This window comes from Magnolia sinica, chromosome 14 (assembly GCF_029962835.1).
Source record: "Magnolia sinica isolate HGM2019 chromosome 14, MsV1, whole genome shotgun sequence".
NCBI lineage: Eukaryota > Viridiplantae > Streptophyta > Magnoliopsida > Magnoliales > Magnoliaceae > Magnolia > Magnolia sinica.
The window spans coordinates 12045218-12061727 of record NC_080586.1 but is presented as its reverse complement, the minus strand read 5'-3'; the positions used below and the strand labels follow the sequence as shown (position 1 = coordinate 12061727).

Here is a 16510-nt window from a genome sequence, read left to right as displayed (position 1 = left end):
AAGACATAATTTACTGCAGGAAAACATGAGAGGAAGACAAAGGCAGTGGACTCATAACCCTGAGTAAAAACTCAACTACACTACCAATTCCAAGGAATGCTTCCTTGGCATGAAAACATGTAAATGTTGTAAGAAGAGAAGGAAATAAATACTCACAAGAAGAGTGGCTTCATTATCAGATAAATCATCAAGGTCCGCCAAGAAAGAATCAGCAAGGGTAGCCTGGAAAGAATTAAATATCGATGGCAATCAATATTAAGCATGTATGGATCAGTCTGGAAGTAATCAATATTTACAGTAATGAAAGTCGAAACAATAGCAAAGCTCTTCTACAACGAATGAATCACTGATAAGTATGAAACAACAACCAGAACTTTAAGATCTAGCTCGGGTTGATTGTTCAAAAAAAAAAAAAAAAAGGAACTTTAAAAAGAATTCTAAATAAAAAAGCATCAATGAATTGTCATACATTTTCGAATACATCCATTATAAGCACCAGAAACCAACATCAAATATATGTTCAAAGCATTCTCAGTTAAACATTTTTCTGAGCTACCTGATGATCAGCAGTGCTTCAATTAAAGTTCAGGACAAATGAAACTATGCAATAAGCAGCAAGACCAATTTTCTGGACAACCCTTCTAGAGATTCAAAGGTGTGCCAAAACAGTTACTTAATGGCCATTACCTAACGGTATCGGCTGGAACCATTACACAATTCGAGATTGAATTGGTCACCATTAAAAAACATGACCATAAAGGTCGTTCCAACAAATGTAGGATGATCGGATGTACAACACCATGATTTTTATTTTTATTTTTTATTTTTGCTGATTTTCAGATGAATAGTTTCTATAATGAAAAATTATTTATATATATATATATATATATATATATATATATATATATATATATTGTGTCTAATATTTAATGTGGATGATTCCAAGATATGTAGGATGACTGCATGTATAAAATCATGCCTTAGATTAGGGATGTTAGCCTCATTGTATAATTTTTTTATTTTATAGTTTTAGCTAAATACTGACTGTGAATAAGCATGTGAAAAATTTGTTGCTTTTTTTTTAACTTCATCTTGATAATATTTATACATTATGATAATTGTATGTATCTGTTTGTATTTTGAGCAGTTGAGAAGCTTGATTCATTTTCATTTAGAGGCTTTAAAGTTAGATAACCTAGACTTTACTACTTTAGAGTTTAGACTTTAGTTCACACTTTACACATTAGTTTGCTTTAGACTTCTAGGGAGTAGTGAGAAAATGGCTGGCCAATCAGGATCTGCAAAATATGTTTGTCAAATTGGCCACCCGTAATAATTCTGATCACGAAAAGCAAGCCTCATAAAGGCCAAAGTTGATGCCCACAGGCTAATCACTACACGTACAGGGTCAAGGTGGACCCCGCCCCATCACATGAATAAATAGGGAGCCGTTACCCATTTTTGGGATTTTCTACTGCAATGATAGAGTAATGCAATACAGTCGGAGGATGCAGACTGCAGCATAGAACCTAATACAATTAAATTATTTAAATGACGAATATGCTCCTATAGGAAAATTAAGGGCCTGTTTGGTTGGGATGTATAATGTATTTGATGGGAGTTGTAGTGTATTTTACACTTTTTTAGCATTAATTGCATACCAGAGGAATTTTTGATGGAAGGGCTGCTGTATGACATTGACAGCGGTACTTTCAGGTATGGAAAACGAGATGGACTATGCGGGTCCCGCCATGATGTATGTTTTTTATCCATGCCGTCCATTCATTTGGCCAGATCATTGTAGGGTATGCCTCCAAAAATGAGACAGATCCAAAGGTCAAGCGGACCACACCACAAGAAGAACATTTAAATGGTTAGCATTCAATCTCCACTATTTTATATGGTGCAGGTTTGATGTATGTATTTAATGCTGATTTGAGAGAAAATACATGTAATTACATGATTTACATCGAACCAAACATGCCCTAAGGAAATATACAAAGTATTTGATTTTTTGTCCGATTGGGGTCCGACCAATGCCAAAATGGTCGAAAAGTTATAGTTTGATGATCTTCTAGTTGGTCTGCTCCATCTATATCTTGCATCAATCCTGAAGCATTTTAGGGCCCCACGTGATGATCACGATTCATGAAGCAAGCCAAAGTTCGCCCTTTCGGATTTGTTTCTTGCTTCTAGCAACATTCGGACTAAAACAAAAAAGTCTCTCCTCCTCTCAGAATGTAAACCCCAAGACATGCATTTGTCATTTGACTAGATTTACTTTGTAAGCCATTTTCTTAATAGATTTGGTCAATCATCTCTATCTTGAACAAGTTCTCCTTGTTACCAACAAATTTAGAACATGTTCTCTTTCCTGTTAATACCATAAGACAAATAATGTCTCTTTAACAAAATCAAAAGGTTCAAACATGGTTCTTTAGTAGAACAAATGTCATAAATAAAAACTTACTAATAGCCAATCACAATAGAATAGAGGAAATATTCTAGAGTAGAGCAAAAATTCTAGAGTGAACTTCATTGTCTCCTAAAAACAAACATGATATTGGCAAGATGCAATAATAAAAAAGATTAGTAAAATGCTTATGGAAGGAAAACATAAATAAGACTGATAGCATAAGAGAGGCATGAGAATGATATATATATATAGACACACACACACACACACACACACACACACACACACACACACACATGTTTTATCTCTAGGAAAAAGAAAAGTGGACTAACCATTCCCAATCTTCCAGGACCCTTTAACAGTATATTTCAAGTGCTGAAGATTGGCTGATCCAATGAGGGTACTGCACAAATACACACAAAGAAGAAAAGAGTAAAGGTTCTAAGCTAGTTTCCATGTTGACTCAATATAGTCAACATCTCAATCCTATACAATTTCCAAAAAGACACTATAATGCAAATTAACCAAAAAACTCTCATGCTTGTGTACTCCCAAAATCTCAATTGTATGCAAATCCTATTAGGACACTCATGCAAACCACACTACACATTATAGAGATTATGTTTCTCATAATAATAGTTGCTCTAGGAGAAATACTTCTATGTGGTGCTAAAGATTCACTAACTATTTTTGTAGCTCCAGAATGTGTCATCTGGATATACCAAGAGAGATGTACAGTGTAATAAAGCAAGTAGGAAATATTTACTCATGGGTGGTGGGGCAAGCTCTTCTAGTCTAGTTCACGGTTTCTCTTGCTTCATGGCTTATCAGGGCAGAGAATCAAAAACCCTATGAAAATTAAAAAATTTCTTACAATAACCTAACCATGGATATGAATATCAGTATCATATCGGCCGATACGGCCATATCGTATCCATATCAGCACGAGCCGATACGCGATACGGGGTCGTATCGGTCCGATAAGAAAAAACTAACCTGTATCGGTCTGAATTAGCCCGTATCGGCATATACAGGGCCGATACGCCTATAAAAGCCCAATTTTGATTAATTTACTTTTTCAAAATTCCACATCTTCTCTTCTTTTTTAAATTTAAACCATGGAAGAAGTTTAAAAACTTATTTTAGGCTAGACCTAGACCTATTTTGGGATCAAAATAAATGATTTGAATGGGATTCAACAAATCAAAGCGAAGTGGACCATTATAGGAAAAATAAAAAAGAATGGTAAATCTTCACTTTCTTTTTTATATTTTCATATTCTTTTTGTTGTATTTCAATGTAATGTGCCATTGTTCACCAAATCATGCTTGATTTATGTTTAATTAGGGCCCATTTAGTTGACCTTCAACAAGTCAAATCGACATACATCACTCGTATCAAATAATGGTCTGATACACCATTGAATACACGGTCAAAATACAAAAAAAAAAAAAAAAAAAAAAAGATAGATTCTTGGATATCTTATTTTTTTCTATTTTTCATATTATTTTGCTTTAAAATAAAAATAAAAAAAAAATCTGACTGATATGGGCCAATACGGCCCCGATACCGATACGCAACACCATTTTTCCGAAGGGCCGATACACCAACCAATACCGACATTCAAAACCATGAACCTAACTACACTTGTTGGTGGCTAATGGATCCCACAGAATCTGTTGCCAAATGCATGCTAAACTAAATTGCCCTACTACCTCTCGATTTGATCACCGCACGCACGCCATGCGCCGCAGCAAAGAGAGAGAGGGGACAAACCCCGATCGTCATTAGAAGGAACGGCTACAAGAGATTTTTTTTGGTGTGCGGGGGACGAGAGAAGTCTCCCTCTCAAACATAAGTGTGTCATAGAGGGATCTAAGTTATAGAGTCAAGGACAAATAGGGTCCAGTTTTTTAAACCGGTTAAGCAGGTTAACCTCTTATTCCAGCAGGCTCATTCTCAACCGTTCATCTTAATGCAAGAAAGTTTCGCATGAATGCTATGTGCCCAACAGTTGGCAGGTGAATTTCTCTCCCTGTATGGCACGTGAAACATGCATAGAGATAGGAAGTGAGGGAAATTTTTCCAAATTTTTTTTGAAACAAACCAACATGGAAAAAATATTTTTTTCATGTGCCAACAATTCCTCAATGCCAAAATCATCATCCATTCAAGGCCAAAATCATGATGCAACCCACGAGATGAACGGCTCAAATTACAAATCATTATAAACATCTTTGATTATCAAAATGACTAAAGAATACTAGAACTCTAGAAAGAAGAACCTTCCAAAATAAAGAAAACCATAGAAACTTCTATAGAAAATAAATAAATTTAGTAAAAATCTTTAAAAATGAAAAAAAAATAATAATAATAATAAGAACCCTACAAAAATCAATATATCAAGAACACAATGATATAGGAATAGATTCACTTAATACAACATCGAGAGCATGATTATCTAATTTCTAACAAATAAACAATGAACGTTTGTAAAAAAATCTTTAGACCAAAAACGAAAAATAAATAAAACTTTGAAACACCCAATCTGATGGAAACCATATGCGCAGGTGGTGCCCAGCAGATCAACAGTCCAAAATCTTGAAAAAAAGCTTACCACCTCTTGTTCTTCTTGGTAGTGGCTTCTAAAGTGATAATAATAGAAAAAGCAAAATCGAGAGAGATTGATGAAGGCAAGGGAGAGATTATAGCTTCCATAGAAAAACAGATGCCAAGTTCACAAGGTGTGGTCCATGTGAATTTCTTATCACGCTGATTTTTATATATTTTATTCACCCTTGTGAGTTAGATGATGGGTTTCATGAAAGGAACACAACATAGTGCCCCCCACGCAAACCTATAGTCAGCATTTTTTTCCGTATCGTTATCACGTAATGTATCGCACCCTTGGGATACGGATACATATCGGTTATTGCATGGGATATATCAATTGTATCGCATAATTTATCGTTGTTGTTGGGAAACATGGGAAAACATTGAGAAATTGATCGAATTTTTCAATGAAACTTTAAGGATTGTTAAAAAAAAGACACCAATACACAGTAAGAAATCAAAAGGTCACAAAAAACAAGTGCACATAATAGGTTTCCTTTGTATAGAATCCTAATCTCTGTGTTGTCCAACTGAACTGATGCAACTATATTCAAAATCAATTCATAAAATTTATAAATGTAAGAATACATGTATAGAAACACAAACATTACATTCAAAAGCAAAAGAAGAAGTAGAAATATAAAAACATACTTGTGGATTTCTGAAGAAGAAATTTATATTTTAACATTTTTAAATAAATTTAATTAAAAAAAAAAAATTTACGAAAAATACCCAAATTGCCAAGAATGTATAGATCAGGCTATATACATGTTTGATTTCATGTTTGGACACTAAAATTGCGGCCAATTTGGGAAATTTTGGGAAACTTTAATTTTCCCCAATTTTACGCAACTCGTCCCATCTCCCCCAAATCTCGAAATCAAAGGTCCAAATCCATAACTTTTCATGCAAAACATGAAGAATCATGGATTTCTTACCATTTGACAATATTTAGAACATATAAAAACAAATCAAAACTAAAAAAAACATGCACCTTTTAGAATCCAGCCCCAAAAAGCTTCTGATCGTGATTTCAAAGAAATTTTGAAGATTTTCTTTCAACAAACTAGAGTGGATTGGTCAAAATCACCTTACAATGTACTAAAAAGGATGTGATTTCTTTTTGGCGAAAAAAATATTTTTTTTTTTGAGGTTTTAAGGATTTTCTAGAGAAAATAGCATTGGCTTCAGGAGAAAAAGATTTGATAAGGATAATGTGAAGAAGAGATGAGAATATTGAGAGAGAAGGAGGAGGAGAGTTTGGGAGAGATTATGTGTATTGGGCTTGCATGCCCTAACACATAATATTTTATTATGAAAAAGCATATAGTACACTGCAGGGGAATAGGGAAGTGTGCACATGCACTTACACTAAAAGGACACACTATAAATATAATACACTAGCATTCTCTATACTCCCCCTCAAGTTGGAGCATAGATGTTGATCATGCCCAACTTGTCACGAACACGATGAAGAGCATCTCGACTCAAGGATTTTGTAAGAACATCAGCAAGTTGATCCCCAGATCGAACAAAAGGAGTGACAATTTCCTCGACTTTCTCCCGAATATAGTGACAGTCAACCTCAATATGCTTGGTTCGCTCGTGGAAAACTGGGTTACGAGCAATATGGATGGCCGCTTGATTGTCACAGTGAAGAGGAATAGGACCCGAAGGAGGATAGCCAAGTTCTTCAAGAAGATTGCGAAGCCACACAAGTTCACATGTCGCATGAGCCATAGCACGATATTCAGCTTCAGCCGAGGACCGGGCAACAACTGGCTGCTTTTTGCTCTTCCAGGTTATAAGATTGCCAAGAAAGGTACAGAAGCCGGATGTAGAGCGGCGATCAAAAGTACTACCTGCACAATCAGCATCGGAATAGCCAGAAAGATGAAGATGACCATGCAACTGAAAGTAGAGGCCAAGACCCGGGGCTGATTTTAAATACCGAAGTATGCGGTAGACAGCCGTGAGATGAGAAGTACAGGGAGCTTGCATGAATTGGCTAACAACCCCCACTGCAAATGAGAGATCTGGGCGAGTAATAGTCAGGTAAATAAGCCGGCCTACAAGTCATCGATACATCTCGGGATCAGTAAGGAGAGGACCATCATCTGGTCGAAGCTTCTGTGAAGTATCCATGGGAGTGGTAGCAGGCTTGCACCCTAACATGCCGGTCTCCATGAGCAGATCGAGCGCATATTTCCGTTGTGACAAGACCAATTTGGATGATGAGCGAGCAACTTCAATTCCGAGGAAGTAACGAAGAGGACCAAGATCCTTGATTTCAAACTTGGTCTTCAAAAAATCTTTGACCTCCCTCATTCCAGCAGAATCACTACCGGACAAAACAATATCATCCACATAGACAATGAGAACCATGATGCCCGTCGATCGACGACATATAAAGAGAGAATGATCAGCATGACTACGAACAAAGCCAAACTCCAAGAGAGCCTGACTAAATTTTTCGAACCATGCACGTGGAGATTGTTTGAGTCCATAAAGAGCCTTCTTCAACCGACATACAAGTGCAGGGTTGTGAGAAGCAACAAAGCCAGGAGGTTGATGCATGTAAACTTCCTCTGCAAGATCCCCATGGAGAAATGCATTCTTAACATCAAGCTGAAACAAGGGCCATGATAAATTAACGGCCAAGGAGAGCACAACGCGAATTGAATTAAGCTTAGCCACCGGAGAGAATGTCTCGAAGTAATCCACACCATGAGTCTGTGTGTAACCTTTAGCAACAAGACGGGCTTTATAGCGATCAATTGAGCCATCTGGAAGAAACTTGATTGTATAAACCCATCGACAGCCAACAGGCTTATGGCCTACAGGAAGTGGCACAAGATCCCAAGTATGATTCTTCTCAAGAGCAGACATTTCTTCCATCATCGCCTTTGTCCAATCAGGACTCTAAAGAGCATGTGAGAGAGATCTAGGAATAGTCCGTGATGAAAGGGAAGCTGCAAACGACTGAAAAGACGGTGAAAGATGATCATATGAAACGAAATTACTAATGGGGTGTTGAGTACAAGATCGTGACCCTTTGCGCAAGGCAATGGGAAGATCTAAACTCGAGTTAGGAGAGTCACCTGAACCAACATCCAAAGTAAGCGGAAGGGTAGATGACTGAGCGTGTGAAGATTTATCTCGACGCTGATACACCCGCAGAGGCTTAGGCTCAACCATATCACCAACAGGATGCTGAATAGAGGGGAGAGGAGTTTTCCCATGATCATTAGTGGAAAGAGGATAACAGTTATACTCCCCCTGACGCGCAAGAGGATCACAGAGGGATCTGCCTGGAGAGGAGAAAAAAGAAAGATCCTCAAAAAGGTGACATCGGCAGAGACATATTTCTTACGAGTCAATGGGTCAAAGCATTTATAACCTTTCTGACTCCGAGTATACCCTATAAAGACACATTTAATCGCCCTGGGACTAAGTTTATCATTACTCCCATCCAAAATTTGAACAAAGCATGTACAACCAAAAACTTTAGGTGGTAGAGGAAATGGGTTATCATGAGGATACAAAATAGTAAATGAAGATTTATAAGACAGAATACGTGAGGGTATACGATTAATAAGAAAAGTAGCAGTGAAAAGAGCATCACCCCAAAAATGTTTGGGTAGATGCATACCAAGTAGAAGGGTGCGAGCAACGTCAAGAAGATGACGATTCTTTCGTTCTGCAATACCATTTTGTTGAGTGCGAGCACATGACGTCCTAGATAAAATACCACGTTCCTGCAAGAAGGACAGAAAGGCAGTAGACATGTATTCTTCCCCATTATCAGAATGGAGGAATTTGATGGAATAATGAAATTAAGTGCACACTTCATGATAAAACACTTTAAATGCATCAAATACTTCACTTTTAGATTTCAAAAGATAAATCCAAGTCATGCGGGAATAATCATCAAGAAAGGTAACAAAATATCTAAATCCAAAAGTCGAGGTAACCGGAGCTGGTCCCCAAACATCCGAGTGAACCAGAAGAAAAGGTTGAGATTTCCTCCCAGAAGAGCCAGGAGGAAACGTAGCACGATGATGTTTAGACAATTCATAAATATCACAGCATAATGGTTTAGTGACAGGTAAGAAGGGAAATAAAAGTCTCAATCTAGCAATGGATGGGTGGCCTAAGCGGCAATGCCACCGAGTCATGGACTCTTGATCTAGAGAAAGGGTACTAGAAGCGGCAACAGGTGTATCATCGAGAAGATAAACGCCTCCTCGCTCATGCCCCCCACCAATCACTCTCTTCGTCTGTAGGTCCTGAAACAAACAATAAGAAGGAAAGAAGGTGATGGAACAATTGAGTGATTTAGTAAGAGAGCTAACAGACAATAAGTTTAATGGAAAACGAGGCACATGCAATACGGAGGACAAAGACAAGGAAGAAGAGAGAGGGATGGAACCAATCCCAGAGATGGGAGATTGGGTTCCATCTGCGACTGTGACATACTGAGTGGGAGAAGAAGAAGAAGAATAAGAAGAAAAGAATTGCAACTTACCAGTCATATGGGAGGAAGCTCCAGAGTCAATGACCCAGGAGGTAGGAGAGGATGACGCAAGAAGGGCGGTACCTGACTGGGCCGAAGCTGCGTGAGAAGGCTCAGGAATATCCCGAATGTGAAGCCGCATAAGGGCATCATATGCCGCCCGAGAAATAATAAGAGACTCCCCTGAAGTAGACTGCTCAACTGTCGGGGTGGAAGACTGTCTCAGAAGCAACAGTGGAAGCAACAGAAGCAGCGGCATACGTAGGACGACCATGTAGCTGCCAGCAATAATCAATAGTGTGATTAGTTCCACCGCAATGTGAACAAATGCGGGAACCATCACGTCCTCGTCCACGTCCACCACGACCACGAAGACTACGGCCGCCGCGACTGCGATCTAGATTGCGGCCTCTACCACGACCACCAAAACCAGAAATGCGCCCTGAGCTCAAGGATGGTACCCTAAGACCAAGGGAGTACTGATCGCCAACAAGATGTGCCAAACGCTCGGGTGGCACAAATGAATGAGAAGGAAGAGTAGAGATCATAGCACGCTGACACATGGCATACACTGTCGTCAATGGGGGAAGAGGATCCTGCATAACAACCTGATCGCGAACGTGAAGATAATCAGAACTCAACCCAGCGAGGATCTGCATGATACGAGTATCATCCCGTTGCTTATGAGCATGTTCATGATCCTCTTTACATTTGGAAGGAAGAGGCTGATACATATCCAACTCATCCCACATACCCCGAAGCATCGAATAGTAGTCTTTTAAGGATCTGGAGTTTTGTTGAAACCGACCAATTTCTTGAATAAGCTGGAATACCCGTGAAAAATTTTGAGATTCCGAGAACATATCATGAAGCGTATCCCAAATGCCTTTAGCCGAGGATAAAAACATCACTGAGTGGCTAATCGAGGAATCCATGCTATTCAACAACCATGCAATAACTTGATAATTCTCCTTTGTCCAAGACTTGTAGGTAACATCTGTAGAGCTTGGAGAATCATCCAAAATATACGACAACTTGTCACGGGCTCCTAAAAATACTTTTACGGATTGTGCCCATTGAAGATAGTTGTCACCATTCAACTTAATGGAGGTAATCTGCAAGGGGTTAGATTCAAGAGACCCTATGCCAAGAGATGAGGGCCCTTTGTTAGCCATAATAGAGTCCAAGAGAAATAAACCTATGCCAAGAGACCCCCTATGCCGAGAAAGATTGATTCAAACAACTCTATCTCACTCAATCCTTCAACATAACAAGAGATAAACCTCAAACAAATATCAATCATCCAAAATACCATGAAACGCAGTCAAATAGGGCCTGACCGAGTGAAAAACGGCACAGCCGCACGCCCATTTGAGGTTAAAAACCTCTCAAACATTGATCTTAAGTAAAAAATCCACCATGGATAGCTTGGGAGGAAGATTTCGGTCCATCTTGAGCAAAGAAACCGAAGAAAAGCTTACCGATTTGAGGTAGATCGAAGAAAAACGGAATCTGGAACCGATTTTCGAATTTCTCTATTTCGCCCAAAATACCATGAAATGAGGTCCAATAAATTCTGAAAAAATCATGACAAATCTTCTAAAATCAAGATCTATCAAACCCCTAAACTTTTAGCTCAAAGGAGTCCATGTGCCCATCAGCCGTACGGCTGCTGACGTCAGCAAGGTGACGTGTCGCCTCTCAACCTGTTGGATGCAGAATGCCTTGAACTTGCTTTGATACCAAGTAGAAAAAGATTTGATAAGGATAATGTGAAGAAGAGATGAGAATATTGAGAGAGAAGGAGGAGGAGAGTTTGGGAGAGATTATGTGTATTGGGCTTGCATGCCCTAACACATAATATTTTATTATGAAAAAGCATATAGTACACTGCAGGGGAATAGGGAAGTGTGCACATGCACTTACACTAAAAGGACACACTATAAATATAATACACTAGCATTCTCTATAGCTTCCCTATCCCTTTCGATATTGCACTCGATATCGATATATCACATGATACGTTAAAAATTTATAACGGGGGAGTGTAGATATATCGCACGGTATCACGATATCCACAATATATTGACATATCATGCAATATATTGCACAATATTATGAAAAATGGATATTAAAATTAGGTTTCATATCGCCTAGCTGGGATAACGAATATATGCGGGATATATCGATGATATTGCAAGATACTAAAAACATTGGGCATAACGAAGCCTCAAAGTTATAACATTTCAATTTGTGTCCTATAAATAGACATTATAAACTATTGGCCAAGAAGAGAAATACCATACCAATCTAGATTCAACTGAAAATTTCCTACTGGCCAAGATCTTCCAATTTGGTTAAACTTTGGGCACCATAGAGCAATGGTCTAGAGCGTGGATTACTGAATCTAGACTCCACTTTTGAGAAAAGAAAACTTGATGTACACTGTTCACAGCATCGGGTCTGGGATCATAATTCCACTTTTCCAATTAAGTATGGTGGCAACTTAACATGTTTAGTTGGGTGAAGTGAGAACCATTTGAATGAAAAAACAATACCTTGTTGTATTAAGAAAAGAGAAACACAAGTTATGGGCACCTCTCTCATTGTACACATGGAAAACACTCGTGGTTATCAGGGTTGTTAATCTAGTGGGCCATCGCATAAGTAGGCCATACCACGAAAGACGAGGATTGGATTGTGTAGCCATCTGATGACTAGGATGCAAATGAAGTGTTGGAATAGTGGTCCATGATCAACCAACAAGCTCCTACGTGATTTTTATAGAAAAATGCTCGACTAATCTAAGAGTCTCGTCGCTCAATATGGTTATTTTATAATGATTACAGTTGTCATATCAATGGATGTGAATTTGTAAAAAAATCTTCTGACCAGAGGAAGGGCAAAATGATCAAGATGTCCTTCATCTTTATTATTATAGAAAAATGTGGTAGAAGCAAGCATTGCAGGGCCCATTTGGTGTGTATGACATCCAACCGTCAAAGACATGCATCCAACTATGAGGATTGTGTGCCTCTAAAAATCAAGATAATCCAATTTGCGATGGGCCACAGAAAACAATATCCCCATCGTCATCATCAGTGTTTTAAGTATCGACAATATCGACCGATATATCCCACGATATATCTTGTATCCCACCTGTGCGATATGAAACACAAAAGTAGTGGGATATATCTCACATGTTCGATCCGATGAGTATTTTCAATTTTTAATCCTTTTTAAATCAGTGTCAACTTGTTACAAATTCATAATTTTTCATATTTTGCATGAAAAATCATGAATTGGGATCTTTGATTTTGAGATTTGGAAGAGATGGGCCGAGTTGTGGAAAATTGAAAAAGAAAAATCAAAATTTCTCAATTTCTCGCAAATCGGTTACAATCTGCGTCCAAACATAAAACCAAACATGTATGTAACCTGGATTCTTCTTTTGCTTTTGAATGTATTGCTTGTGTTTCCACACATCTTCTTACATTTATAAATTTTATGAATAGAGTTTGAATATACTTACATCAATTTAGTTAGACTCGATGTTCGAAGTATTGGTATTGCTACAAGTTTCGCTAGATAGGGATATGAAAACAATATCAATATCACCAATAATATCGCTGATAACCGGAAATATGGGGAAACATGGGGAAAAAAGTAGAATTTTTTGTGAAACTTCAGGAGATGTTAAAATGTACATATTTACATATTTAGAAATTTAAAAATTTGCAAAAAAAAAATGCATACATAACAAGTTTCCATTTAATGGGGCCTTAAAAGCATGTGTTGTTGTAAGAAATAAGTCCAACCATCCCATCCGGCCTATTTAACCATCCAAACATCCATCGATAGTGCAGAATATCAACAACACATGATATTTCACCAAGAAATAATCAACAATTGGAAAGGAAACGAAAGATTGTGGTCTCAATATCGCACATGTTGCAATATCGATAATATCGAGATATTATCAATATTATCAATGACAAATTGAACAATGCATACAACCATATAACCATGAAAAAAATAAAGATAAAAATTTACTATTGAAATATCATCGATACACTTCGAATACAAGCATTACTTAAAATCTACATAGTCGAAAATATTGATGATACATTAACGATATTGATGCATTGGCAATACAAGCGACACCTAGAATTTACATAGTTGAAAATATTGGCAATTACATTAGCGATATTGATACGTTGGCGATACTTAGCAATACATTGTTAATACCTGGAATTTCTAATACTACCAGCATTATCGGTATCGCTACCAGTGTTATCGGTATCGGTGAGGTGGATATTTCGATAATATCGGAGATATTTTGATAATATCGGAGATATTTTGATAATATCGGAGCGCATAGACTAGGACCCTATACAAAAATAACAACAACAACAACAAAACTAATTGTTATGTGCACTTGTTTTTTGTAATGTTTTTTTATGCAAACCCGAAAGGGAAAGGAGATAAATCAATAGAAAAGAAAGAGATTGTGGGAAAGACCCAACAATCCTATAGCCAAATGCTAGAGATCACAAATGCAAAACTGTGAGCAAGCTCAACAGTCCTCTAGTCTTGAACTAGACATCACTCCTCCCACCCCCCCCCCCCAAAAAAAAAAAAAACAACTACCGTAGAGAATAAGAAATTTCATAAAGAGAATATTAATCAGCTTATGTTATTCCATAGGACATAGGTCCTATTTATGATCAACCTTACAATCTGTAATAAAAGATATAAAATCTAAAAATCTATGAAATAGGATAGCACTTGAGCAACAAAGCATTCTATAATTAAGAAAATACCTAAAATATGAAGATACTTAGATAAGAAAATATTTAAGATTATTCTCTGCCTAAAAATAAAGATATGAAAGAAAGAGCAGATTTCCTGATTTAGAGATTTGAAAAAAATGGAAAGTGATGATGGCTAAAAAAGGAAGGTGGTCCTTTTCTTGTACACACGTGTGGAGCATGGTCGTGTGAGATCCGGGCCTTTTCTTCAAATCTTGAACAATAGGCATGTGTGGCCATTTGGTTGCATCAGCTTTGATTCATAAGTGTGTATTGATGTCTTTTTAAACAATCACTGAAGTTCTACCAAAAAATTTGACCAATTTTTCAATGGTTCCCCATATTTCCAACAACAGCGATACATTATACGATACAACGATATGTATCCGCATACCAAGGGTGCGATACATAACGTGATATCGATATTTTGAACACAGATCATCATTATGATCTAAACCTTATCCTAACTATAATTGGGGGCCATTGCACAACTGTTCTGCCATTCCATTCTATCAAGGACAAAATCCATTGCACAACTGTCATCAAATCTTTCTGTGTATGTGATAGTGATATTATCGATATCGCACCTCTCCGATACAAAACCCCAATGAAGTTCATGAGTTTTGAGATATCGGCGATATTATCGCGATATACCGCCGTGTATCGACTGATACATAGCCATCTATCGCCAATATCGATACATAGAGATGAATCGTCGATATATCGCGATGTGTCGACGATACCGGCGATATGAGACCAAAAATACTCAAAAAAAAAAACCAAAAAAAAAAAAAAAAAGAGGGGAGGAAGGGGAATAACAAAAGAAAACCTACTCTTTTTCTTATTCACCTTCTCCTCTTTTCTTTGGTACGTCTCTCTCGCGCGCTCTCTCCCTCTTATTACTCCGTACTCGGATTGCGGGGTGTGATAGAACACAGCGCCGACCTCGGTACTTGTATACGTGGCAAAACTCCGTCGCCCACGAAATCGGATTGCGTACTGAGTTACTCAGTACGCTCTTATCGTACAGCGTACTGAGTAAACTCAGTTGGGCCCACCGCGAATGCATGTGGTTTATCCACGCCGTCCATTCGTTTTTCCAGATCATTTTATGGGTTCAACCCAAAATTAATGCATACACAAGGCTCAAGTGGGCCAAACCACTGGAAAAAGTAGAATTATTGATTTCAACCGTTGAAAATTTTCTAAGGCCCTCAGTGATGTTTATTTGTCATCCAACCTGTTCATAAGATCAGAAGGACATAGATGAAGGGAAAACACAAATATCAGCTTGATCTAAAACCTCTGTTGTCCCAAGAATTTTTCAACGGTAGATGTTCAATTCACACAGTTTCTGGTGTGTGGTCCATTTGAAAATTTTATATAATCCGTTTTTGGTATAAACCCCTAATAGTATGTGTTAAAAGAGATGGACGGAGTGGATACAATGTATGAATGACACGGGGGCCCACGGAGTTTGCTCAGTACGCTTACCGTACTGAGTTACTCAGTACGCAATCCGCTTCCGTGGCCCACCGTCATGGACGCGGATTAGATACAAGGTCAGTAGCTAAACCGCTACTGAAATGACGTCACCAAGCTCTGTGGACCCACCATGGTGCACGTGTTGTATCCATGCCGTCCAACCATTTGTAGAGATCGTTTTATAGAATGAGAACAAGAATTAGATAGATCTAAAGTTCAAGTGTAGCCACCACAGAAAACCGTGGGAGAAGTCACACCCACCGTTGAAAAGTTTATAGGGCCCATCATGATGTATATTTTAGATCCAGCCTATTCATAAGTTAACATAGGGATAGATGAAGTGAAAACAAAAATACCAGCTTGATCGGAAACTTCTGTGACCCCCAAGAAGTTTTGAACGGTGGATGTCACTGTTCCCACTGTTTTCTATGGTGGGGTCCACTTGAAGTTTATATTTACCTCATTATTTTTCTCATGACATAAAACGATCTCTCCAAATGGATGGACAGAATGGATACACGACATGACCTTGTCAGTATCTAACCGGCGTCCCACCGTCATGCGCGCGGATGGGCGTGGATTAAGTAATAACCCTGCCGGTTCGGAGCTCCGGACAGGCGGATGCTTCGAGGGCCACTGAGGTACCATCATGATGTATGGCTTTTATCC

At 38.2% G+C, this 16510-nt stretch overlaps 1 protein-coding gene across 7 annotated transcripts in view; it reads right to left on the bottom strand.

The window, feature by feature from the left end:
* LOC131225372 (U4/U6 small nuclear ribonucleoprotein Prp31 homolog) overlaps positions 1-15304 on the bottom strand; it is a 60164-nt gene extending 44860 nt beyond the window's left edge. For 4 of the 7 annotated variants that reach the window (XR_009161327.1, XR_009161328.1, XR_009161326.1 and 1 more), the window contains exons 1-3: positions 15186-15301; positions 2749-2819; positions 157-222 (exon numbers count right to left, since the gene is read on the bottom strand). Coding sequence is in view for 4 of the 7 variants with exons in the window: in XM_058220895.1 (XP_058076878.1) it covers positions 157-222; positions 2749-2751 (69 nt within the window). In the remaining 3 variants the exon portion in view is untranslated. Of the gene's footprint in view, positions 1-156; positions 223-2748; positions 2820-13793; positions 13819-15185 lie in introns of those variants that run through there. The other 3 variants (XM_058220898.1, XM_058220896.1, XM_058220897.1) reach the window with 3 other exon arrangements.
* Between the last annotated feature and the right edge of the window lie 1206 nt (positions 15305-16510).